Source organism: Chrysemys picta, chromosome 1 (genome assembly GCF_011386835.1).
Source record: "Chrysemys picta bellii isolate R12L10 chromosome 1, ASM1138683v2, whole genome shotgun sequence".
Classification (NCBI taxonomy): Eukaryota; Metazoa; Chordata; order Testudines; family Emydidae; genus Chrysemys; species Chrysemys picta.
In genome coordinates, this window is record NC_088791.1 from 134,669,599 (window position 1) to 134,696,993 (window position 27,395).

A 27,395-nucleotide genomic window follows, 5' to 3' on the forward strand; every position below is an offset into this window, starting at 1 on the left:
CACAAAAATAATAATAGTTACTGAGCAAAGGTGGCCCAAAGAGTTCTACAAATTGGCCAGTAACCTACCACACCTTCAGTACAGAGAAGACAGCCCCCAAAGGCAATGGATGCCAAAACATAGTATCCCATCTAGATCCAAGCATCCAAGCTGCATTGAATAATAACATCTATATTCTCCAAAGGCCTATTGAAGAGGAGAGTGGCAACAATCTGCCCCATTTTATGGACAATAGGCACAGCCTTTGGGCTTCTGTCACACAATGCTAATGTGACACCATTGGTTAGTTCTTTGTAATTTCTGTTCACTTTCACTTGAATACAATTTGCCTATCACAGCTATTGCCCTGGCCAAGCCCCGCACCCCCTACCCCCCCACGTTTCCAGTGTCACTTCTGAGCATAATGTTGTTGACGCACAATTTTATCACGAGTCTTATGTAATTTGGCATATTTATGAAAGACCCATGTCCTGAAGTGGTCTGATTACATGAAAAAAGCAGTGGACAAATAAAAAGAAATCAGAATTTATTATTTTTAAACTCTTAATTTTTGAGCCAATCTCATAATTTCTGGATTCTGATTTATATTTTTGAATGCTAAGGATAGACAATCAATCTTAAGCATGTAATTATTTTACGCACACCCTAAGCTAAATATTCAGAAGGTAAAGATCTCTTGCAGTCTCAAAAACATACTTGTATGTCTGATAACTAAGGCATCAATGATGGTGCGATGACCCATGATGCAGCTATGGTCAACTTCAGACTATGTCACATATCCTTGACGAGTGCCCATTGACTTATTTCAATGGCAGGCTACCAGCTCTCCACCTGACTGATGCCATCAAATGGCTGAGCACTCTGTGTATACGCTAATATACACGCCTGAGAAATGGTCACTTGGGAAAGCGGGGTGTGCAACTGTGCTCCTAGGCACCTGCTTGTGACTGTCTTGAGTTTTCACACATGCAACAACTTTGTCCATGAGCCAAGGAATGTTCATGCACAAACAAATGTTTATGCACATTCCAGAGTTTTGCACATAGGCATTTTGCATTAAGCACACACGAGTGGGGGGGGGGTCCGTTGCATATGAAAGCTAAACGTGTTTCCACAGGCAAAGGGGTTTCTACAAATATTAGTGAGCTGTTTTCAGAGTAGCAGCCGTGTTAGTCTGTATCCGCAAAAAGAACAGGAGTACTTGTGGCACCTTATCTGTTAGTCTCTAAGGTGCCACAAGTACTCCTGTTCTTTTATTAGTCAGTTGGTTTTCCACGGGGTAAATGAGTAGTTTTTTCCTTAACGTGCAGGTGGGTGGTGTTTTCATACACCAAGGAGCGCTTGCTACACACAGGGTGGTTTTGACAGTTGGCACAGGTGTGTGACCCCGGAGACTAGGCTTGGGCCTGCGGCCTTTGATAACCACCGAGCCCTCAGGCGTGACGTATAGCAGCAGCAGGAGCGGTTTCACCCCGCCCCCACCCCGCCTCCTCGGCGGCGAACAACAGTTTCCACGCTCACAGCAGGCACCGTTTACTGCGGCAGCGGCGCAACCTCCGGCTGCCCGCTCCCGCTCTCGCTCTCCTCCTGGAGATTCTGCGCCTGCGCGGGAGCTCATCAAACCGGCGCGCGAGCGGCACGGAGAAGGAGACGTTTTATTGGTGGAGCGGCTTAAAGGGAACCTGTGACGTCAGGCAGCGTGGAAGCCAGTAGGCGAGCGAGGGGTGGCCGCCGCAGCGTAAGGAGGCGGGGGCAAGAAGCCGGTTGGAGGGAGCGCGTGGAGGCTGTTTCCTCATCGCATCATGGTTCGGTTCGCTTTGACCATCGTCCGGCAGTGAGTGGAGGGGGGCGGGGTGAGAGCAAGAGCCCGGACCCCAACCCCCCCCCCCCCCCAGGCAGCGGCGGAGTCGCCTCCTGCTCCAGTGGTGACCACCCCCCCCCCGGGGGTGCGAGGCTGGCCCGTGTTGGGGCCGTTCCCGCCGGCAGGTCCCAGGGCTCCGGCTCGGACGCTGGAGGGGCCGCGCCCCTCCCCTGGCAGGGCGGCTGCCCCCTCCCGCGCTAGCTTCGACGGAGCGAGGCCCCGCACGCGCCGGAGCCCGGGGGACACGCTGCGGTGCGGGCCCGGGCCGCTGGCGGGAGAAGGGGCCCGGAGCGGGGGCCGGAAGTTCTCCTTAGGCCCCGAGTCTGGCCATGAACCGCCTCCGCCCCTCAGCGCTGCGTCCTGCTGGCCGGTGTCTGGCGGGGCTCGTTGATGGGCTGCCTGCGGCGCCCTGCGAGAAGGGAACTTCCGGCCTCTTCCTCCGTCCCCCGCCAAAGCTGCGGCGCGGCCTGGGGCAGGAGGCGACACAGCATTTGAGTGGGCAGAGCAAGGCTGGGAGTCCCAGGCATGCCCCCGGGTGTGCGACTTGCTGTGAGGATGGAAGCGGAGTCGTGTTCAGCACCGAAAACTTAGATCGCTCCAGCTGCGTCTCTCGGCAGGGCTGTGAAAAACCTTGCACTGTGGTTAGGGCAACCTGACCCCTGGTATAGGTGCCGCTAGGTCAATGGAAGAATTCGTCTGTTAACCCACCTACAGAAAATCCCCTTCCCACACTCCTGGGGGAATTCGGTGCTGAAAAATTAAGAATTCTGTGCAGAGTATTTTAAAATTCTGCAAATTTTATTTGTCAAAATAACACTATATAATCACATGGGTTTCAATTATTTTGATAATTTATTTCAAAATACCTGTCACCAAGTATGTCTGCCACAATAGAGAGACACAAAAAGTTTCCCCCAAGAGTAGAGAGTTGAAGAAACCCCTATGATAACCCAGTTCCTGTTTCTCAGCCCCCTTACCCATAGAGCCCAACCCTGGGGCCTTCCCTGGCACAGACACTCCTCCCCCCAGCCCAGCCACGGCCCCTCCCAGCCCAGACACTCTCATCCTCTACCCCCTAGGTCAGGCCTCCACAACATACGGCCCACGTGGGCTCACTGTGCAGCCCGCGGGGGCTGAGTAGGTGGGCTCACTGTGTGGCCTGTGTTGGGGGGGGGGGGGTGAGTAGGCAAATGGGCAGGCAGTGGCAGGGAGTGAGTCGGCAAGCCGGGGGAGGGGGCTGAGGAGGCGAGCATCGAATCGGTGGCTGACCTGTTCTACTGATCTGGTCTGGCTCCCATCCCCTTTTCCCAGGGCCAGCTCCAGGCACCAGCAAAACAAGCAGGTGCTTGGGGCGGCACATTTCTAGGGGCAGCATTCTGGCACCGGCCATCATAGGCGCTGACTCTGGGGCATGGGGAAAAAGTGCCCCCGCCGCCCCAGCTTGCCTTCGCTCCGCCTGCTCCCCTGAGAGCGCCACCACCACTCCGCTTCTCCCCCCTCCCTCCCAGGCTTGCCGCGTGCGAAACAGCTGTTTCATGCAGCAAGGCTGGGAGGGAGGACAAGCTGAGCAGCGGGGCGCTCAGGGGAGGCGGCGGTGGTGGAGCAGAGGTGAGCTGGAGCGGGGAGTGGTTCCTCTACCCCCCCCCTGTTACTTTCTGCGCCCCCCCACGCTAGCTCACCTCCGCTCCGCCTGCTCCCCTGAACGCACCACTGTTCCACTTCTCCGCCCTCCCTCGCCTGAGAGGGAGGGGGGAGCAGGAGGAGCGTAGGTGAGCTAGGGTGGGAGGTCACGGGGGGCCCGCAGGAAGCAATGGTGGGGGGGGAAATGCGGCACACCGGGGGAGGAGGCAGGGCTGGGGATTTGGGGAAGGGGTTCAGAAGGGGTGGAGTTGCGGCGGGGCCGGGGGCAGAGGGGCACGAAAAAAAAAGGAGAGGCGGCCAAAAAATTTTTTTGCTTGGAGCGGCAAAAATCCTAGAGCTGGCCCTCTCCAAGTGTTGCAGCTGTCTGGAGGTGCCTGCCTTCCACACCTTCCTCATTCACATCTCATTCATTCAACAGGGCAATTGATTACAAAGTGGGGGGGGAGATTTTATTCTACTTCTAGCAAAAAGACATTTTTCTTTTACCTTAATTATACTACCTTAGGGGCCCGCTATAACAAATTACCGAGGTTCAATACTGCTGTTTCGGTGGGGTGACGCTGGGGAAGGAGGGTTTGTTTCCACGGGGCAGGTGGCGCTAGAGGGGCGGGGGTGTGTGTTTCGGCAACACTGGGGGGGTTGTTTTTGTGGGACGGGTGGCGCGGTGTTGTGTTTTGGGGGGGGGTTGGCGGCTCTAGGGGGGTTTCGGCCCTCAGCTGTTTTCTTTGGAGTATTATGGCCCTCGCCACTTTACGAGTTGTGCAGGCCTGCCCTAGGTGCTAGCTGTGTCCTCCCCCCCCCCCCCCCAGACATTCACACCCCCTCCTCCACAGAGCCCAAAGATCCAGAGGAAGAAACTGCCTGATACTGGGTTTCCTGTGCACCGCTTCCTCCTTCCTTCAGGGTGTGCTGGGAACCCTCCAGTTCCCTCCCCCTTCTTTCCCCCCTCCCCCCCACTTTGTCTTCTATTTGCGAGCTGGGCTCTGCCAGGTATAGGGAGGGGCATCTGACATCTCTCCAGCCCATTTTGGGGGGGATGTTAATTTCTGCAAAATTATGCAGTGGTGCAGAATTCCCCCAGGAATTCCCACCTGTGCCACTCTAGCAGTTGCAGTGTAGACGTATCCTGAGTCGCACCTTGCTAAGGTATTAGCTTTGCCTCACTAGTGTGAGTGGATGTTCCCTCATCCCTTAGTTTCTGCAGTGGTCATTGTTAGCATCGTAATTACCTTTACAAAGATTCCCAGACATAATAGCTTTGGATGCATGCACGCTGTTTAAGATACCATTGGGTTTACCCATTGTTTCCCCTCCCTCCCCTTTATTTACAGGAAATACACATTTGATAATGTTCAATGACAATTTTGTAGCATCTCAGTGGACTCCTGGAAAGTGCCGGAAACCCAAAGTCCATGCTTCTGTGCTCTAAGGGTATCTGACCCTGAATCTGGCAATCTGCTCATATCTTTACATTTCAGCTAATGTCCAAACACTTTGCCCCTTTCTCTCTTCACCACTTTCTGAGGAGGGAATTCAAAATGGTTGATTTCTTCAGAGGAAACTATACAGAATTTATTTTCTGTCTGGGGATCAAGATGACTTTGAAGTCTCCTTTTGTACTATAAAGTGGTACTTTATTTAATTTCTGTCCTCAAATGATTTCTCTATGTTTAATAAACACTGAGTGGAGCTTCTTCTTTTGTGGATAAGCAAAATTTTGGAAACTTGATTCTTGCTGTTTCTGTAGCTGTCACATCCATTATTCAATGGAATGCTCCCAAGGACATGTTACTACTTTCAGTAACTATGTGCTGAAGGGTGGGCTGAAGATCCTACATGCTGACCTAAATGTGAGTAAGCTAGTAAGGATTTTAGGCCAACTACCCTCCCTATTGGAAAACTAAAACTTTTTGGTAATTATTTTAGGGACTTTTTGAATCACTTGATATTCTTATCTTAATATTGTTTGGAGGCAATTTCTATTCTGGCCTTAACAATTACAGCTCTACTTTTGTCTTTGGTGGGGACAACTATTAACGAATTGAAAGCGTGATATCTCTTGTACTGTTGCTTGTTACGCTTTGTGCAAAGCTCAAATATGGACATGTGCAATACTGAGGTATTTGGGTGGATTCTTACCTTCCCACTGTTAGAGGTGGGATGTGAAAAATTACTTTACAGCTTCTGGTAGTTGTCATACAGTTATTAGGGAGCTTTTTGAAATCCTACCCATCAGTGAACTGAAGGGAATGTTTTCAACAGGAATTAATTCAGAGAAGTTCTTTGGCCTTGTTATACAGGAGGTGAGGCTTGATGATCACAGTGATCCCTTCTGGCCTTATAATCTCTGACTCTGAAGATAATGACATTCAATCTGTTCATGAAGTATAACTATTAATCCCCATAAAATCTAAACATGTTTAGTGCTAGGGAAGTTTCCAGCTGTCTTGTCCTTCAAGGGTAGGATTCTAATTTAAACTATATCTTTAGAGAAGCATATAGGTAATTCCCCTCTCCATCTTTTTTCCTTTCTAAATACCTGGGAAAGTGCATTATTTAAGAAATGTGAAGCTTACACTGAGAGGCACTTAAATCAGAAAATGACAAAATGAACATTTGTGCAAACCCCAATAGAGAGTTTTTATTCTCCAACTATAAGGTAACAATATAGCGACATAGCAGTGAAACAATTATCACTGTGTCGCTCTTAAACTGTATTCTGAGAGGCACCTTTTATCTCCTAGTTGAGACTTTTGTTCTTAAAATTAATTTATGGCTAAAGCATCTGTGCTCAAACTTTGCCCAGTTGAAGATGGCAGTGGCAACTTGCTGGGGTCTGAGAGCTATGTCTAATTACCATAAAATTGAACATATTGTATATGTCCCTATCTCTTTCATTAAGTCTTGAACTTTAACAAATATAGCAGGCATTTAAAATATAATAATTCTATAATAATGGACCCTTTCATCTACACAAACTTAGGTGCAGTTATTAGCTAACCCCTAAACTCCAGGCCAAAAGTAAGAAAAAATACATGCATTAAGGACAGAATGCCTGTTTAAAGATGTTACCTTCTCTAGCACTTTGCTAAAAACTTATGCAAACTTTAGCCAATGTTGACATAAGTTTTTTGGAGTTCTTTCCTTTACAAACTACTCTGATTGAATCAAATGTGCATTATTTTATAATTCTAAAGAGTTTTGGTTTTGAGCTTTTCCTGATAACTTCTGTTTTATTCAGCACTTAAAACTTAACAAAAGTTGCTACAGAAGGGATTGAAATGCAGATGTCTGCCTTTCTGTATTTACAGCATATCAAGAATAAAATGTTGTGATACAGAAAGATGACATGCAGTGGTTTCATATAGCATTCATAAGATGTAGTAGTTTAGCCTATTAACTGTTTTGGAATTAAACCTAACATAATTCTTTGTTATAATCAATTTTGTGACACATCTGTGGTAACATTCTGGGAAATACTTGTTGATAATTTTGCATCTGGTAAATATTCTGTTAGAACTAAACATTTGAAATTATTCTTCTGTATTTTGGTAACCCATTAAGATAAAGACTGATTATATCAATGATTTTTGATGTTGCATAATGGGCACTGTTGCATGTGAGGCTAGTTAAGGCTATTTATAGACCGGCTTGGTTGGTCATAAGACCTACCTCTTGCCAAAAATACTCTGACTTGGCAGTGGCGGAGAGTTCATTTAGTAATAAGATAGTACTGTGGAATGTTAAAACAAGCACTGACATCACTGACTTCTTCAAAACATATAGCCTTCGCTTTTTCTTTCAGTCACAGTGGATCTCTGTGAAAAGACTTCTGTATAATATGAATAGTGTACTGTCTAGTGTGGGCATGTGTGTGGAGAAATCAAAATCAAATTTCACCTCCATACCCCTGATTCAGATGTTAAAAGGCTATTGTCAAACAAAATATTTGTAAATACTGGGGGGAAAGTAATCTTTTTTTACTTTGCATAATATGCTTGCACAATGCAACACAAATGTGGATTTTAATTATTTTCCTCTGGTTTGAATTATTCCTGTTTTAGTTTAAAAATCTAAATGCACTGATTTGGTGATCCAGCTGCAGTCTTCCCTTTTTGGTCAGTAGGAAAATACACCAGATTGAAACCACTGTTCTCTTTAGAAAATCTGAAATATTATGGTGGGATTTTCAAAAGTACTCTGCATTGGCCTGACTTTGCTCCCATGGACTTCAATGGGAACAGATTTAGGCTGATTTAGAGCATGTTTGAAAATCCCATCCTCACTGTCTACTTGGCAGTCTTATTGTATGTGCTGTTGTGGGGAGTTCTCACTGTCTTGTAGTATTGACCATATTTTATTAGAATGATTGTCTTGTGAATCAGATGCCCTCCTTTTTAGAATCGCATAAACTCTGTGGCAATTACAGCAGTTGTTCGTTATGGAAAATGTTTATGTGCAATTTATTGAGGAGAAATAGCAAGCCTTATGTGACCAGCCATCTGTCCAGATCATTTTGAGAACCTCCTGTTATAGCATTGACAATAGTTCTTTGTTTGGAAAGTCAGCATTTTCTTTGGCCTTAATCCTGCAAATGATGAGGCATGTGTCATTTTACTCATGTGATTGGGTCCATTGAAGTCAATATACTTAAGTGGTGTTGTCGGGGGGGGCTTTATTTGTACCTTTTGAATAAAGTCCGCTTTACATTGAAGTGATTCAAACTTCTGCTTCCATCTCTTTATTTAAGAACCATCCAGTGATCTCAGTAAAAATATAGACTTAGGAGAATGGAAAGACTTAATCTGTCCCTCTGCCAAAACAAGATTACCCATAAAATACTCAAAAGCATTGTCCAGTATATATTTAAGTGGTCAAAGCAGGATTCCTTCTGCTCCACTACCAGGAAAGTGTTGTTGATGATATTTTAGGACTTGGAATAAGAGCATCCACACACTTGCTTCAAATTCACAACCTACCTTATTCTGGATTAATTTTCATGTGTAGACAAGTCCTTTTATTTTCCTTTCTATTTCTTTAATCCTATTTATGTCCCTCCACTTTTTGTACCCCTAAATTCTTTTCCTTCTTTGGTTTTCATACTTTCAAATGTATTGTTATGTTTTGTATAGGCTCATTTTCAAAGCATAGGAGTCTGATGAAAAAAATGGAGTGGTGTGCATTTTCCATAAAATCGCTATTTTAGGATGGAGAGAGGAGGAAACTAAAATGTAGATAATGTTTTAATAGATAAATAGTGCCGATTTTACTATGAAATTAAGCAACTACATTTACCTTGATTCCAAAGAAGCTTATTCTTAATGAACACTGAAGGAGTAATTGGAACTAATTAGTTTAAAAAGTTTCTGAAGTGTTACTGTGAGAGCTTTAAGCACATCTTACTGAAAGATATTGTACTTTACAGCAATGGTGTCCCCTTATTATAGTACTGAGCTGATGCAGTGTTTACGTCTAGTATCTAAATGTTTTTAAATTTTGACTAACACTATTTTTAGACAAGGTGGTTGTTCTTTGTCTGAAATATTTCTATCTTACAGTGGAGAAACGAGATACAACAAAGACAAGATACTTCAAGGTTAGTGTCAATCCTGCTATGACCATTAGATTGTTAGAGATTAAATAATTACATATACCTCTGCAAGAGGGCAGCCTATGGTTAACTGAAATGTTAACAATATCAGGATCGATAAAAATGGATGACTTAAAAAATTATTTAAATTAAGTACATGTTTCTTTTAAAAAATAAGCCTATTTGAAATTATGACACTATATATTAAGGCCTAAGCGTAATTTAAACAATTTTAATATATACTAAATTTAAAAAAAATACAAGCAGTATCTGTTTGAAGCCCAAGTTTTAAAGGAAGTCAAACCACTGAACTAGTGGAAGTAACTGTCTCCGCATCTGTAACAGTAGTCGTCTCTGTTGCAGGTGCAGTGAGAATATTTTCTTTTCTTTTTATTTCAGTTCAATTACTAACTGATTCCTTCAAAGCTGAGAAACTGTTTGGGAGTTGAAAAAAGCAGAAAAGCTTGTTTTCCTCTCCCAGTCTATGAATAAAAATGAGGTGAGAGAGGATGAGCTCTCCTTGTTCTAAAGTTTTAAAGGGTATGGTGATCAGAAACAATCAGTTCAATTCACTAACTATAGATATGTCCTTTGTTTAATAAAATCATTTAGTTTCAAATGCAAAACATGTTTTGATCAACTTATTTTATATGTATCCAGCACGTTTAAGGTGGTTTAACTAAAACAAAAAGCTGTTTTTATGCATTTTTAATTGAATTCCAATTTGCACCCAAATGCAGGTTGAGACAAATCATGCGTTAAAAAAGAATTAATCATCTAGTAAATGTCATTCACAATTTTCCAGCATAATAAAATGAATGTAAAAATTAAATTTATTTTAAGCCATGTAATTACTTAAATAAATGTTTATAGATACATTGTATCCTCCTGGTTAGCAAAAAGTACTAAAATTAATATAAAGACTATATTGAGTTGCAAATCAACATGTTCTAATGGTTGCTAATCAGTGAGAGACAACCTTAGGAAAATAAAGTACAAATGCAAAACAAGATTAAAATCCTTGATTTAAATCAAGGTTTTGTGCTTGTTTTAAATCATGAATAAACTCAGATTTAAATCACACTGATTTAAATCAGTCAAACCTGATCAGTACATCCAAGTTAACTTGTCAGTTTGTTTATACCAAATAATGTGTATGGTAAGAGACCTATCTTTTGGATTAGGATTGTGCCTTGATAACTTATACCAACTTTGAACTGTCAGAGTTCAATAGAGTTCATATGCCTCCAAAATGTCTAAGACTGTAATAGAGATGGTAACTTCCAGGACATTAGGTGATGTGGTCTCTCCAGGACCCAATTAAAAAGAAATTAACACATTGTTTTTTTTCTACTTGAACATTCTGCTTTAGAATAATAGTAATGTGATTATAGGCAGAGCTGGAAGTAAGGGTATCTAAGGATGCCCAATGCTTCCCTTCGTAAGAGTTGCTTATAACTCAGTTGCTTATAACTTTGCCAGACTTCAGCCATTCATGCTGAAATTTTCCATGCTAGGTGTCTGTCTCAGACTAATTTTTTTTAAGAGTTTCTGGAGATATGACTATACCGTTCATCAGAAAGTTGACGGGGGGGAAAGCATTGTTTTGCTTATATTAAAAATTCTTATGACTGTTTGTTGAGAAGCTCTCTTACCTCCATGCTTTGGTGCGAGGGTTTGAAATTTGGTAAGGGAATTGAATTTTGCCAGGGATGTGCATATTTGCCAAAATTGGGAGGGTTTTTTTCCCCCATGGCAACACCAAGTTATGAGCTTTTGTGAAAAAATCAGTTTGCACATGCTCAGAGACTTGTTAGCTTGGCAGCTAAATTCTTTGAAGATTCTAACTGTACTGAGCATACTGCAGCCCAGTGCTGAATGGGCTGAGCAAGACTCCTTGTAGTTGCTGCTTCTGACTGCTGTGGTGCCAGGCACTGAGAGCAGGAAAGCTCTTGTGCTGGGTGCTTCACCTGTAGGCATTCAGGCACAGTGAAGGAGGAAGCAGCCTGATGGGAATGCAGAAGTAACTAGATCCAGACAGTGCAAAGGATGTGATGGTGGAGAGAGTAGATTGAGGTAAGAAGCCTGGGAGGGGGGAAGTGACTGACTTCCTGAGATGAGATTTGGGGGGGTGGGGGCGGCACTTAGGGAGACTGGGATGAACTGAGCAAGGAGAGGGACTTGGATGAGGAGGGTGGTGAGAACTGGGAGCTGCGGTGGAGAAGACTAGGATATGGAGTTTAGAGGGAGAGACTGGGACTAGGATGAGGAGCCCAGAAGGGTGAATGCTGGGACTGGCTAGCCAAGGAACTGTAGGGTTGGGGATGTTGAATAAAGATTGTGTAGTGACGGAGGCTGTTGTCGGTAGGACCCCTGCCTTGTTTGTTGCACAAGGTGGAAGGTGTATAGTGAATGAGGAGGGCAATTACGGCTAAGGCAGTTGCATGCTGCTCTGCAGAAGTGGATCCTGTCTCTGGTCAGAGTTCTTACGTGATGCTAGATAAGTCACCTAAACGAAACTTTTCAGCAGTGGCCACTAACTTTGTGTTTCTGACTATCTGAATGCACAGCCTGAGACCCTGAGGTCTGATTTTTAGGAGTGCTGAGCACTCTCAGTTGCAACTGAATTCAATGGAAGTTGTGCTTTGAGCGTACAAAGAACTATATAATTGTAACAACTCTGAAAAACCAGGCCCTAGGCATCTTAAATTGGACACCCAAAATTAGTGGATACTTTTGATCTCTGTGCTTCGGTTCCACATCTGTAAAATGGGGATATAATATCCTGTTGCCTCACAGGAGTGTTGTGAAAATAAAATGTTTGTGAAACACTTAGATATGAGAAATGATCATTATAGAAAAACCCATGAGGAAATGAATAATTTTATAGAGAAGGGTTTGAATAGTGTACAATAAATGTCACATGGAACTACATGTTGACCAAAAAGTACAAAACAAGCTATTCGACAGCTGCTTAGTGAGTACTGTTCATTCTGTGCACTCTGAGGAAGGGGTTTGGTGGGAAAAAATAGAGTAATTTCATGATCACATACTATCATAATGCATGAAAATAAGGGGGGCTGAATTAAGCTTGTGCAGGCAACCTTAATTCTGGCATTTCTTTACTTCTGAATGTTTTACTTTGAAGTAAAGCAACTATGAAGTTCTTCTAACATATCTTGTGGTATATAATGTAAATATAATTGTGACTATTCGTCAGATTCATATTCTTAGTAAGAACTTTATCTCAAGTTGCTCACAAAAATTTGCTGATGAGATGACTTTCATAGATATTTGATGGAAAAGAAGCAGCATACTAGTTGGGGCACTAATAGCACGTTGATTATCTCCAACTACATCTGTACATTGCTGTTTAGACTACCTCTTTTTACTGTTCACTAGTTTTAAATTGGATACTGGATATTACCACTTTATTTGGTCCCACATGCAACTAAAGAGAATCTTTTAATATTTAAAACCTACAGCAGTGCACATAACTAGGTTTTGCAGGATTCACTTCTAATCGATAGAGGTTGGTAAACATCCGTTTCAGCTGATACTGAAATCGATGGGGGAAAAAATTCCATTGGTGGTAGTTGGGGTGAGTGCATCTTCTCCTCCATATCTTGTGCCTGCAGGAATCTGGTGTCACTGGCCCTGCTGCAGTGCAGGGAGCCTGCTGCAGCCCTGCTGTCACAGGAGCAAGAGACCGGGATCATGACAGCAGGGTTGCAGAGGGCTCCCTGTGCTGTGGCAGGGCCGGTGACACTGATCCCTGCAGGCACAAGGTGTGGGGAAGGCTGTGGTTCTGACAGGGCAGAGCAGAGACCCCTGGCCAGGGCTGAGAGGAGGAGGAGGAAGAGCCCTTGGCTGCGGGGAAGGCCACCTTGCTGCTGAATGGCTCCTGCCCAAAGACTGAGCCATTCAGTAGTGTTGTGGTCTCCCCCTCATACCCCTGGCTGGGGGTGTGTCTGCTCCACCAGGCTAGGACCACAGCCTCCACCTGCCCCTTGCACCTGTAGGGATCTGGTGTCACTGGACATGTGGAGAGCCCTTTGCAGCTCCACTCTCATGGCCCCACTCACTCACCAGCCAGGAGTGCAGGAGCTGTCCCTGGACAGGAACTGTTCAGCAGTTGGGTGGTCTCTCCTTCAGCCAGGGACTTGTCCTCCTCCTTGCAGCCCTGGCTGGGGGTGGGGTGAGGGTCTGCTCTGTTGGGCTAAGACTGCAGTCTCCTCCACACCTTATACCCTGATGTCTTGAGCCCCTCGGCTGCACAGAGAGCCCCTGCAGCTCCACTGTCAGTACCATCCTGTCCCCATCCTACTCCCACTTAACTTACTGCAACTGTAAAAATTAAAATCAAAATTGATAATTATCAAAATTGCAAAAAAATGAAAATCATAAGCTCTCACTTGGCCAAATACACGCATACAGATATTTAGAAACCAAATTGCAATCTCTTGTGGTCCTATTGTCTGCGTTGCCACTGAAGGCATAGTGAATGAAATCTTGGTGGATTTCTTTTGTGCGAGAACCACCTCTGCAGCATTGTTCTCCACTTATTCTGATCTGACAGGAAAGACACATACCCCCGGCCTCTGGACCCCAAATGCCATTTTCAGGTAAGAGTGTGGACCAGAGGAGGAGGAGATGAGGCTTGGGGTTGTTGGACAAGCCACTCCCCATGGCATCATAAATTCCCCCCCTTAGATCATTCTGGTCATCTTAACACACCTACTGGCTACCTTCCTCAGATATGGAACCTCCTCTTACTCCTGCTCTTCCTCAAGAGGGATTTCTGGTGTCAGAAGAGTGGGAGACAGCAGGGGAAATATAATGTATTTACAGAATACACACAGGAAAACAGAACTTTGAATAATCTTTTTTTAATGGTGTGGGGAGGAGGGTGGGGAGGTTGTCAAACTATCTTGGCTTTGTCTCGAGAACATTCTGGCCTAAACTTTTAAAAATAGCTACTGATTATGGATGTCAAGGGACTCAAATTCACTAGTCACTCTTGAAAAATCAGGCTTCTGCATACATGTTTTTTACTTTGATATATGTAAGCTAACTTTTTTGTTTTGTAATTGAAATACTGTACCAGTAATCACTTACCAATAATCATTCAGTGTGTTCCTAGAGTTATTACTATTGTTCTTTCCCATTTAGTTTGCACGATGATTGAATTCTGAGTTTCACAGTAAAGGAAAACGGGACAGGGATTGTATTCATGTTTGCATGGCACTCCGATCCTGACTGGATTCGCTGAATGCTACAGCATTACATATAATTAATAATAAATTAATTAAAATTCAAATGTTAAATTGTCTGGGAAAACTTTATTTTTCAGGACAAGGTGTGGATGAGCCCCTTTCTGCAACTGGTTTCAGACAAGCAGATGCTGCTGGTGTATTTCTCAGTAATGTAAAGTTTACTCATGTCTTCTCAAGTGACCTCCTTCGAGCGAAGCAGGCAAGTACTTTTTCAGGCAATTGAAAGTAAATTTAAATCTCTGTATTTTGGGGTGCTGGGGCAAAATAATGCAGTGGCAATTTTGAAGGAGGGGATAAGTTTGGAACTAAAATGTTTTATGTAAAAGGTGAGCTCTTCTCCAAAGAGTGAAGGCAGCTTAAAATAAACCACTGAGTTAACATACATCACCCATGACTTGCATCTTCAGTGCATGTTGTACATTAGGGGTCTAGGATATTTTTTCAATATACATAACCATGAAATGCTGCTACATAAGTTCCTCTCAGATAGTGGTGATAGGAGCTCAAGAGAATCTGGCTGTGATGATGGTGGATGTTTAAGGAAAATCTGTTTATAAGAAGACCAACAGTTGACATTGCCAATAGCAGCCCATTATGTTTTTAATTAACTGAGAGACAGCGTAAGCAAAAAGTCCAGGGGCAATGGCTGCCACTATGTAGGAACTTCTAAGAACATTTATTCTTAATTCTAAAAAATACTCTAAGAAGTGCTTACATTTAAAAACTACATCAGTTTTTTAGCTTAATAGTGACACTTCCATCTTTACTAAATATGGTTAATAAAGGATACTCAACACAATAACAAAATGGTGAAAGAGGAGAGGCTAGAAGCAGAAAACAGAAGGTTAAAAAAATACCTTCAAATTATCAGGTACTGTATATAAGACAGTAGGACCCAACAAAATTCATTTTTTAACTCTCTACAGGATTTAGTAGAGGTAGTATCCATAGCGCCCTGCACAGATACAAAATTTATATCCACAGATATAAGTCGGTATCTACGGGAGCTGCAGGACTCTACCAGGAATCTCAGCGGCAAAAGCAGCAGCACATCAGGCCGCCACTCCCAGGAGCCAGCACTCCACGTCGGCAGCTGTCTGTGGTCGTGCTAATGTGTGCAAATGGCTCGCACACTCCCGGATAGGAGACAGACTGCTGCATGGAAGGGACTCCTGTCCGGGAGCATGCGAGCCGCTTGCACACACTAATGTAACCAGGAACAGCTGCCCTTGAGCCTGTTGCCTGCCCCAGTGGGTGGGGCTGAGGGATGGTACAGCCACGCTGGAGGAGCTGCCAACACAGGGTGCTGGCTCCTGGGAGCGGTGGCCTGACATGCTGCTGCTTTCACCGCTGTGGTTCCTGGTAGAGCCCGTAGAGCTCAGTGGATACTGCTTTATATCCATGGATATCCGTGTCTGCGGATATAAATTTTGTGTCTGTGCAGGGCTCTAAGTATCCAAACCACTGCCAGGTATCTTTGAGAACTGTGGAGGATGGACTGAATTCCCAAGTGACTGGTAATACGCTATCATGCATTAATGCCTATTTAAGGAGGAAGAGAAGGGGGGACCTTTTTAGTCTAACAAGCTTAACTTTAATACCTGGTTGCTTCACAAGACCATATTTGTGCCCCTAGTGGAAAATAAAAATTGTAGATTCCACAAGTTAATCAAAAATGTAACATTAAACCAACTTAACTATTTTCTTTGAAGGAAATGGAATGGTATAGCTTAACTTTATTAACTTGTGTGATCTTGTTGTACATTACTAGGGCCCTGCCAAATTCACGGCCATGAAAAACAGGTCATGGATGGTGAAATCTGGGCTGTTGTGTACTTTTATGCTATACTATACAGATTTCTTGGGGAGACCAGTATTTCTCAAACTGCGGATCCCGACCGAAAAGAGGGCTGCGGGGGGGTGTTGCATGGTTATTGTAGGGGGGGGTCGCAGTATTGCTGCCCTTCTGTGGTGCCTTTAGAGCTGGGTGGCTGGAGAGTGGAGGCTGCTGGCCAGGTGCCCAGCTCTGAAGGCAGCACCCCGCCAGCAGCAGCACAGAGGTAAGGGTGGCCCCCCATAATAACCTTGCAATCCTCCCATAGATTCCTTTTGGGTCACGACCGCTACAGTTACAACACCGTGAAATTTCAGATTTAAATATCTGAAATCATGACATTTATGATTTTTTTTTTTTAAAAATCTTATGACCCGTGAAATTGACCAAAATGGACAGTGAATTTGGTAGGTCCCTACACATTGCAGTTTCCTGGGGAATTTAGACAAATATTAACTAGATGAAACTATGCTAAAAGATGACTACACAATTGGCTAAATATGGAAGTGTTTTTTGCTGTTATTAAGTTGCAGGACTGAATGGGGTGCTCTGGGACCAGTATTAATAAGTATTTTCACAAACTACTTGAATAGCGAGAATACACTAATTATTGGGAGGAATTGCATATAATTTGGTGGACAGCATTAAAATGCAGGATAATTTTGTAATTTCTGTTTTTAAAGAGACTAGTGGGATAGATCAGATGACTCAGGAAGTGCAGATTTCATACAGAAATTCTATCTTTATTTCTTGCCTTAGTCTCTCGAGGAGACTTCCTGTGAATGAATCTGGCAAAGGCATATACCAGTCATGAAATGCTTTAAAATTGACAAACTAGTAATAATAGTAACTTTCGTCACTTAAGTTTGTCAACAGCACCAAAGATATTTACAAAGATCTCATGGGTATTGAAAAGCAGTGTTGAGACTCAGGCAAGGAAAATATCCCAGTTATTCATCTCAAACCACTTGCCGTATATACTCGATCATAAGCCAGTTCGTTTATAAGCCAACCCCCCCAAGATGGATAAGTAAAAATGGAAAAATTTTATAACCCATTCATAAGCCGACCCTATAATTCAGGGGTCAGCAAACTTTGGCTCCTGGGCCATCAGGATAAGCTGCTGGCGGGCCGAGATGGTTTGTTTACCTCGAGCGTCTGCAGGCGTGGAGATAAACCTAAATAAACAAAGTATCCCAGAGCGCCAGCTGCTTACCCTGACGGGCCGGGACAGCAACTGGTGGGGAAATTTTTTGCAGGGGAGAAGCTGGGAGTCAGGGGAGTAATCCCTGTGACCCCCCCCACACACACACACACATGACCCCGACCCTAGCCCAGGACCCCCACACTCTCCCCATGCCATCCCTTCCCACCTTATCTGGGGAGGGCCGGGGAGGATGTCTCTGACCTGGCTGGAGCTGCTCCGGCAGGCTGGGCAGCGCAGCCGCAGCCTGCTCCGGTGGGCCAGACCGGGCGGCACGGCCGTAGCGTGTTCCAGCGGGCTGGGCCGGATGGCGGGGCCGTAGCGTGTTCCAGCGGGCTGAGCTGGGTGGCGCAGCGTGGCCACAGCCTGCTCTGGGGGGCAGGGCTGAGTGGCATGGCTGCAGCCTGCCAGCCCCGGAGCTGCAGCTGCTTCGGAGGCTGGGAGAAGAGCAGCGTGGCCAGAAGCAGAGAGACTCTGGCCCTGCCTCTTCCCTTCTGGCTCTGCTGGCTGTGCTGCCTCTCCTTGCTCCCTCTGTTGGGGGGAGGGGCTGTGTCCCACCTCTCCCTCTCTGTACCCGTTCATAAGCTGACCCTTCTCTGTTGCTTCCCTTTTTTACTAAAAAAATTCGGCTTATGAACCATTATATATGGTAATTGTTTCAGGAAAAATTTGAACAATCTTTTTTTAAAAAATTTAATCTACCTAAGAATAATGTGTCTACCCAGAAGACCAGATTTTGAAGTATAACTAAGAGGGAAGAAAATTTAGGATATAGTTCGAGTTGTAAAAAGAAACTACTCTTTCAGATGTCCTCTTTGATCAGTAGGACTCATAGCTTAGTACATAATAAATGCTCCACATGAGCAATTTTGTATACAGGGTGTCTTTGGAGAATGAAGAACCAGAATGTGGCCCTGTTGGTTTTGATTCCAGAGAAAGTAGTAGTAATTTAGAGGGGAGGTCGAAGATGCAATGTTGCAGAACTTGATTCTACCACCCTGTGCTTACCCTGTGGTTAAGTTGCATTGAGTAACACAGCAGTACTCTAAATGGTAAGAATGGGTGCAGAATCTGGTGCTTAATGATTACTCATTTGACAAAGGGCTGCATGGGAGCACATCAAGAGTACCTTCAGTATAATTTTTTTTTACATGGGCTGGGCCTAATCTACAAGCCTTCTGTTTGAAGTTAAACTTTACCCTGAAATAATTGAAATTATGCCTGCTTGTCTTCTGCCCTGCCCATACTATTTTATTTATCTATATCTATATAAAAAAATAAATAAAAAATGGGAGGCTGGAAGGGAGGATACAGAGGAAACAGCACACTCCAATCCGAACAGAACATATTCTGTATATTTGTATTTCTTACAGGTTTGTGACTATAGTCCAAATGTCATAGATATCGTACATTTCAAACCATGTAATTCTAAATTCTTTCCCAGATTTACTAATGCTTTATTCTTCTGTATTCAGCCCATTAGTAACTCTTTCTGTGATATCCATTTGCATATAAATATAGATATGAAAAAGGATATAATAGACAAGGCTGGTGGTACCACTTATTGTTAAAGATGCATGACACTTCCCATTACAAGACTGTTCCCAGTTGCTTATAACTTTGGGCTGAAGTTTTCCGTGCTGGTTGTCTGTCTCAAGCTGTTTTTTGAAGCTTTCAGCCAAAATGGCTCTGCTATTCCTGAGAACAAGACTGAGAAAAATATTTCTTTTGTCCATGTTGAGGGGGATTCTGGTGACCTCTTTGTGGAGCTCTAGCACTCCTATCCTTTGAAATTTAGCAGGAGGTGGCCTTTGTCAGGATGTGCCTATTGCCATCCTAGTGAAAATCTGCCCCAAATTTGGCCAAGTTATAAGCCTTTGAAAAATTGCAGTTCACGTACATCCTCAGAGACTTTGATTTTAGCAGCTGAAATCGCTGAAGAGTCCATCCTCAGTCAGCATGCTCCATCCCCTCAGTTCGTACATCAGTCATGACTGCACATGTGCCATCCCTACGCAGTAACTGAACATGTTCCAGCCTTAGGGCTACAGGGGCAAAACTGGACTTTCCCTGCAATGGCTGCTCTGAGCTGTGGCAGGCCATGGTGGGACCAGGCACTGGAAGTGAGAGCAGGGAACCTTTTATCAGTGCCCGCTCCGCCCAACTTGCTGGCACCCAGGCAGCGTGGAGGAGGAAGCAGTCTGATTTAAATGCGAAGGAGACAAAAGCCAGATCATCGAGGAGGGAAAAAGTAGATTGGGACAAGAAGTCTTGTAAGACTGGAATTGAAGGGAGGCCAGAGAGAGAAATGTGGGACTATGACGGAGGGGAGGCAAGGATTGAGCCAGTGGGGGAAGGAGAGGGACAGATTGGATGAGGAACTGGAAATGGGAGGTTGGGACTGAGAGCTGGTTGATGGACAGGAGTGAAACTGGATAGGCAGAGTCTGGGACTAGGAACTAGTCGGTGGGAGGGGAAGGAACATGGGCAGGGAGATGGGAGACATCTGACAAAGGACCTGGGTACAAGGGAAGAACTGAGCCAAGCTGGAAGTGGTGGGGGAAAGATTGAAAATTGGAAAGTGAGCCCGGGAGTGGAGGAGGGGATTGGGACAAGGAGACGGGGTGGGAAAGAGGCAGGTATGAGTTGGAGGCAACAGGCAGAAGTCTGTGTCCACGAGAGCACATTCCCTATCTGAGTCTGAAATTAAACCCAACATTCTTGAGTCTCTCCATTTCTCTGCTGCCATCAGTTATCTGTGAAACACACTGACAGTGTGTCTTATACCCCCTAGGGATGGTCCACACAGTGGATGACAACCTATTACTATTAGTTACGCAGTTAACTCAGATGGCAGCAGCCTGTGTGGTGGGTCTGAAGGTTCCAACCCTGCTGATGAATAATGTAGATATCAGTATGCCACATAATGGAATTTGTTTTTTCAGATTTGGGTTTTTTTTTTAAAACCTAGGAAACTAATGTTATATATTCTCTTATACTCACACTGTTAAAGTCAAACACTCAAAAATTAGGAAATGCCAGAATTAAGGCAACCTTTGCAACCCTAATCTGGCTCCCTTGTGCATGTGCATTATGATAGTCTTTAATTACATAATCACATACTGTGTATTCCACAGAACCCCACCTCATTTGGTGCACAATGCAGGATAGGCCTGATTAGAAGGTGTGTCCTGAATGAGGCATGGGATTTCAGGAAGAGAAGAGTGTCTCGTGGTCCAGGCAGTTGAATACTTCCCTAGAGAAGTGGATTCCATCCCTACTTCTGCCACAGAGTACCTATGTGATGCTAATCAAATAATTTAAGCCAAACTTTTTGTTGGTGATTGCTAATTGCTTGTTCCTCATCTCCTGAATTGAGGGCTTCGGGTCTGATTTGCTGGAGTGCTGATTGCTCTCAGCTGCAACTGAATTCAGTGGTAAAAATGGGGATAAAACTACCCCCTCATCTTGCAAGTTTTGTTAAAATAAATGTTTGTGAAGTATTCAGGTATTGTAGAGATGAGTGCCATGGAAAAGCCCATGAGGAAATTAATAATTCTGTCTTCAGAGCAGGGCATGAATAATGTGCAGTAAATAAGGCATGGGCCACATATTGAACAATCATAAAACAATATTGAATAGTTGCTTATTAGTGAACACTGTCCATAGTATGCACTGAATGAAGAGGGGGGTCCCATGGAAAAAAATGCAATCATGTAATTAAAGACTGTCGCATAATGCAGATGCACAGGCAGCCTTAATTCAGGCATTTTTTAACTTCTGAGTGCTTAACTTTGTAATCTTAATATATTGGTTAGGTCATGTATAATGTTTGCTTTGCTTGGTACATCACAACTTAGTATCATAAGCATCTACTGCTGTGTGGCGGAACCTGTCTAAATCACTTAACCACCTCCTTCCTAACAATTAATTGCCCCCCTTTTTTTTTCCTGAGGAACCTTTTAACATCCAAAAATGGTATTTTTATATGACTTTGTACATTTATTTTTTCAGACTGCATCCACAATTATAGGAAAGAATAAGTTTTGCAAAGATATTGTAATACAGTATGATGCAAGACTTCGAGAGAGGGTAAGTGCCAAGTTACTAGTTCCTGTCTTCAAATTGAATAATTTGTAAATGTAACTTACCACTTACGATACAAATATTTTAAATTTCTCATTTATCTGAATGCTTAGGTAGCTTGGTAATTCATCCTTTGTAATTATGAAAGTTGCAATTCTGCCATTAGGTATACGAAGGCTTTCATTTGCTTCAGTGCTTTCTGCAGTCATAATAGGCAGAATTTGACTTTAAGTCTAACTTATATAATCACCTGCAGACTCTTTTACTTACCCAATTAATCTTTATTATTTTTTTTTGTCCACACAAATGCATAATTGTACCTCTTGTATGAGTTTAACTATAACTTGAGCTGAATAAACTGAGTCTGGGGCATGTTTTAACCTAGGTTATGGCTGTTATAGTGTTAACAGGAAGTGTACTCAAGTTGTTATAGTACTGGTATTTTCAGCTTAATTTTAAATGAAAGGAGACACTACCAAAAAAAAAAAAAAAAGATAGCAAACTGCCAAAGGTAACCCTGTTAAAAGAAGGAAAAAGTTGTAGCATTTTCTCACTTCCCCCTCTCTTTCTTGAAGAATCAGGAAGGCTTTTGTTCCCTAAATGGCTGCAATGTAGTCATGTTCCGGAGGCTGCATTCTTCAAATATACAATACACATACCAGTTGTTCTGGTGATAAGCCCTACTGGAGAGAAGGGATGAGAGGAAGGAGGAAAATCTAAAAGATTTTTTTTTTAAAGGGTTTTGTAAAATGTCTTCCTTTTCAGAAGTTTCAGAGCCCTGATTTCTTTGCTTTTGTGAGTTCTTTCATGGACAATTTTGAGCCTTTCTGTTTCATCTGAAGAGAGTAAGATATTGAGGTACCTTTTGTTGCTAGCAAACAACGTCAATTCTGAGTACAGGAATTAATTAGAGAAGAGCTGTTATAGTAAGTAATGGAGATTTGCTTGTTCACTGTATGGATATTGAAATCACTGTAGTGATTATGTAAGTAGAGTGCAGGGATTTGTATAACTGAGGGAAGGATTATATACTGGTGCATTTTTTTAAACTGTATAGCGTCCACTGCCTGTTTTCTCAAAATAGTAAGCAGTATTACAGCAGTTTCCCCATCATGCCTTGTAACATAGAACTAAACCTGTCTTTCACTTGAATATATTATCTGTTCTCACTTACTGTAATGTAGTGTGGGGATGTGGTGGTGTTGCATTCCACCTTAGGGGTGGATGAATTGATTCCTGTATTGTTTGTAAAGACCTTCAGGATGAAAGATGCTCTATAAATATAAGGTGTATAATACAATATGTATTATAAACTGAATGTCTATATGTAACATCCACTTAAAAACGATAAAGATTACTTTTACAATGTGACGTTTGGTCTGTTTCACTGTGAAACCGGGGTGGTGGTGGGGGAGGATGTGCTTTTGGGGTTCTATCGGCATTTTCTCCTGTGAATTTAGCATTTGAGACTTATATAATCTCAGCCAAATCATTATAATTAACACATGGTTACAAGTTCTTAGGGTCCGAGAACTAAAAATATATATTACAGTACTTATTTTTCCTATCTTAAAAAAAAAAAAAAACCTAAACCAAACTAATGTGCCCATATCTCTGAAATATAGCCTTTTTTTGGATGTTCCAAGAGTATTTTTAACAGCTAGAATGCTCATATTTAGAAAAATCCCAATAACCAGTTTTCCAAATTGATTTTTATTCTGTGAATTATGGGAGAGATTTCAAAGGCACAGAGGACAGTTGGGTGACCATTTCCCATTTATACTTTTGAAAATGTCTCTGTATGTTGAGTATCACTTAGCTACAGCAGAATCCCAATGCTTTCTGTTTGGACTTTGGAGGTTTTACATTACGAACAGTCATTACATAGGTCATTATAACCTTTACTGGGATTTTGTGTACCAAGAATGATAGAAAAATTCTGGCACATAGATCAAGAACAACCCAAGATAAATATCAGATAACTGTTGATGTTTGAAACATTCACTCTTTCATTAAATTAGAAATGCATGATTACTTTAAAATGACTTATTTGGAGAAACTAACCGTAAATGAAATAGCACAAATACAGACCTCTTCAGACATTTGGTGTGGAGTGAGAGTGCTGTTCAACCTATTGTCTATGTTAAAAGGGAAACAGGAACTGAATCTTTAAATGAAGTTTGAGTTTGAATTTGTATGACTGAATTTTTCTTAATATTTAGTAAATCCTTTTCTATATATGGTCTTTTCTAGAAATATGGGATTGCTGAAGGAAGACCATTGAGTGACCTAAAGGCAATGGCAAAGGCTGCTGGAGAGCAATGTCCTTCGTTTACACCATCTGGAGGAGAAACACTAGATGAGGTATGGTATTACCACTTGTTTGTTCAGGCCCCATTTTCCATGTTACCTTACACATTTCCTTTATACTAGTGCAGACACCTCTGTATTGTTAATGAAAGAATGCTATTCTTACTCCCGGGGGAATTCTGTGCCACTGAGCATGCGTAGAATTTATGTCGCCCGCTGATTTCTGTGCTTCCCCGCAGAAAAATGGCTTTCTGACAGGGAAGCCACAAGAATGGTCATGCGACCCTCCCCAGCAGTATGTTTTGGGTGCCCAGAGCAGCTAGCAGAGAGGTAAATCACTGCGGGGCAGGAGGTGGGACTGGGGAAGACCCGGCTGGTGATTCCTACCCTGCGTTGAGCTCCTCTGCTAGCCTGGGCTGGGTTGGGCCGGGGAGGACGGGACTTCCTCTTCCCCCTGCATGGCATCCGAGGCCGAGTCAGACCCACCTTCAGATTTCTTCCCTGGCTGCAGGAAGCTCCACAAACTTCCTGCACCCATCACTCCTCAGCTGCAGGAGGAGGGATCGCTGTACGGGGAGCTGCTCCCCCATCTGCCCTACTCCCATGCATCCAGATCCCCTCATACCCAGACCCTCCTGCCGAGCCTCACTCCCTGCACTGAGATCCCCCCAAATGAGCCCCACAACCCTGACAAGCCACCCGCACCCAGATCCCCACCCCACTGAGCCCCACTCCCCTAGCATCTGACCCCCCCCACTAACGGCCTCCCTGCTGAGCCCCAACCACCTTCACCCCCTGCAGAGTCCCATTACCATTGCACCCAGAACCCCCCCAACAAGCCCCTGTGCATCCAGATCCCCCCCACACCCAGATTGCCCCACACAGAACCCTCTCAACCCACACCTGGATCACCCCACACTAAGCCCCTCTACATTTGGATCCTGCTTTGCCGAGCCTTCCTCCCACACCTGGTACACCTGGCATTGAGGGGCATGGCCCTGGGGTGTTTCCGGGGCAGGCCCGGTCCTTGTACTGTGTCAGGTTTGGGTGCAGCCTCCCCCCAGAGTCCATGTCCCCTGGAGAGAGGGTGGGGGGAGTTGCACAGTCATCTCCCACCTCTGTGCAGCCAGTGGCCTGTGCTCCCCAATGCCATGTTGGATCCTCCACATTTATTTGACAAATAAAATTTGCAGAATTTTAAAATATTGTGCACAAATTTTAATTCTTTTGGCGCAGAATGCCCTCAGGAGTAAATTATTCTATTGCAGGCTTAGCTCAACCAGAGGTGTCTTTTGTAAGTTCCATTCTGCAGTGTTCCCTTTTAATAGAATGGATTTAAATATTGCCCTTCTATTCTCCTTTAGTCTTGATATGTTTATTTGGAATCATCATGCTGATACCTGTCAGTTGGCTACATGTGAATTTACGAAGCTTTGTGTCCCAAGTGATCAGCACAGAAACCTGTTGAGCTCAAAGTTGACTTTGGGTTTGGTACCTTTAGTGTGTATGCACTGCGGTTGGGTTTGTGTTTTTGATCCTGTTTTCTATCCTATTCAGTCGGGGGTTACATCATCCTGAAATCATCATCCAACCTGAAACAACTAGACCTGATGGCAATGGCAACTGATTTGGGATTTTTTTCCTCTAAATCTAAAATTAGCCCATGGATAGCTTTATGATAAATCAGTCTTATCTTAATGAAAATGAGAAATTACCTTCACCGTCAGCCTCCTTGGATTTAGAGGGTTGAGAACTAATAATCGTCTCCACGTTTAGTACTTTGACCTGCTACTGTAATTGCCATGTGGAAGCTCGTTTGCCTTTCTCTGATACAGCTACTTCAGTTTTCTAGTCAGTCTTTGTGGGTTATGTAACTTGTATGTGTTGTAGAACAATTGACAGTGAAATTATAAAGCCAGTAAAAAGCAACCAGTAAATTCACCGGTCAGAGTTATTGCAGTCATCACAAATATATTCTTTTTTTTCCTAACACTTTAGGTAAGGGCACGTGCAAAGAATTTCTTTGAATTTCTGTGCCAACTTTCTATTGAAGAAGAGTGTCAGAAACAACAAGCTGTTCTGGGTATGGCAGGCAATGGCTTGGAAACATTGGAAGGAAAACCAGTTTTCCCTTTGAGAAATCACTGCTGTGGACTTGAACTTAATTCTGATACTGACAAAGATACAAAAATGTTAAATCCCAATATATTGGTAGTGAGTCATGGGGCATACATGAGAAACTGGTTTGGTTATTTTGTTTTGGATCTAAAGTGCACTTTACCATTAGCTTTAAAAAAGTCTCAGTTATCTTCTGTGAGCCCTAATACTGGAGTGAGTCACTTCATTATAAACCTTGGAAACGGAGATGTGATTAAACCGGAAATCAGTTGTATTTGTCTTAATCGAGACGATCATTTAGCAGATGTGAATACTGAAAATCTGTAGCTCAAACAATTAAAATGTTAGCAATATTAAATGTATTATATAGCATTTTTAGTCTTAAGTTATTTAAGCATGAGAAATAATTCATTTTAAAAAATACCCTTAATTAGCAAATAAGTCTTGACTAAGTTGATGTTCTATTTGGAAAATTGGTCTTAATAGTTAGTTGGGTTGACTTGAATTCAGTTATTGGCACTATACTGTAAGATTCTGAAGAACTGTAATAATCTGTTTTACAGTAATTTACACAATATAGATGACCTTAGTGCTTGATAGTAATTCAGTATTGTAAAAAATATACTAAAACATATTCTTTATGAACAGGAACTTAAAGATATTACTATTCAGGACTCCTGGATATCTGTTGCTGTAGTGTGTATTTTTTACCATTCTACCAAAAATGTTATGCATATCATCAGCTGTTTTTCAAAAAGTATTACATGACAAAAAGTTTAGAAATACTGTAACTAAGGAAGTTAATTTTTTCTCCAACCTACTGTGCTGTAACTTTATATATTTAAGTTGTTTTTTATAAATGTAAATGTGTTCCTATTTTAATGTAATAGTATAACCTAGTAGAGGGAGCATTGTCTAGTGGGAAGAGCATGGAACCGTAGGTATTTGGGGAAGACCTGGCTCTGCCACTGACTAGCTGTGAGACCCTGGGCAAGTCTCTTAATCTCACCATGCCTCAGTTTTCCCATCTGCAAAAATGGGGATGATGAAACTTACCTCACAGGTGTGTTGTGAGGATTCAGGTTATTAAAACATTTTTGAGATCCTCTCCTGTAAATCCTTGTACAAATGCAGAGTGTTGATTATTTAAAACTGTTAGTAGGGTGTGGAGCGCTAACTTGCGCATTTCCAAAATTATGACTTCTGTCCTGAAAAGGAATTCTTGCACATGGAACATTGTGTCCAGCTAGGGTCCCAATGGGACTCTCATGAGTGGTTACATTTGCAGGGTCTAGGCTGCTGTAAGCACTCGAGTGCTTATGGTTACTAGTAATACTGTATGTTCTTCCACCTTTGGGGTGTCTTTAGTATTCGCATGTATGAGCGCACATGTAATAACCTCTATATATGTTGTAGTAAAACTATTCTCGCAATTTGCATATCTTAAAAGATTGTAAATAAAATCATTAAAGCCG

The 27,395-nt window shown here is 43.1% G+C and overlaps 1 protein-coding gene across 1 annotated transcript; it reads left to right on the forward strand.

Moving 5' to 3' along the window:
- Positions 1-1,332: 1,332 nt before the first annotated feature.
- On the forward strand, positions 1,333-27,395 carry TIGAR (TP53 induced glycolysis regulatory phosphatase). Its single transcript, XM_005307805.5, has 6 exons — positions 1,333-1,834; positions 9,061-9,098; positions 14,446-14,567; positions 21,421-21,498; positions 23,746-23,856; positions 25,801-27,395. Exons 1-6 carry the CDS (start codon positions 1,803-1,805, stop codon positions 26,245-26,247), a joined length of 828 nt encoding a protein of 275 aa, XP_005307862.2. The 5' UTR covers positions 1,333-1,802; the 3' UTR covers positions 26,248-27,395.

What these genes read in the sequence shown, in the direction of transcription:
- TIGAR (XM_005307805.5), top strand. Translation starts at nt 1,803, where the DNA reads ATGGTTCGGTTCGCTTTGACCATCGTCCGGCA. An exon ending in ACCTCCTTCGAGCGAAGCAG is followed by an intron (nt 14,568 to 21,420) that starts GCAAGTACTTTT and finishes TTATTTTTTCAG; the next exon opens with ACTGCATCCACAATTATAGG. An exon ending in ATGCAAGACTTCGAGAGAGG is followed by an intron (nt 21,499 to 23,745) that starts GTAAGTGCCAAG and finishes GGTCTTTTCTAG; the next exon opens with AAATATGGGATTGCTGAAGG.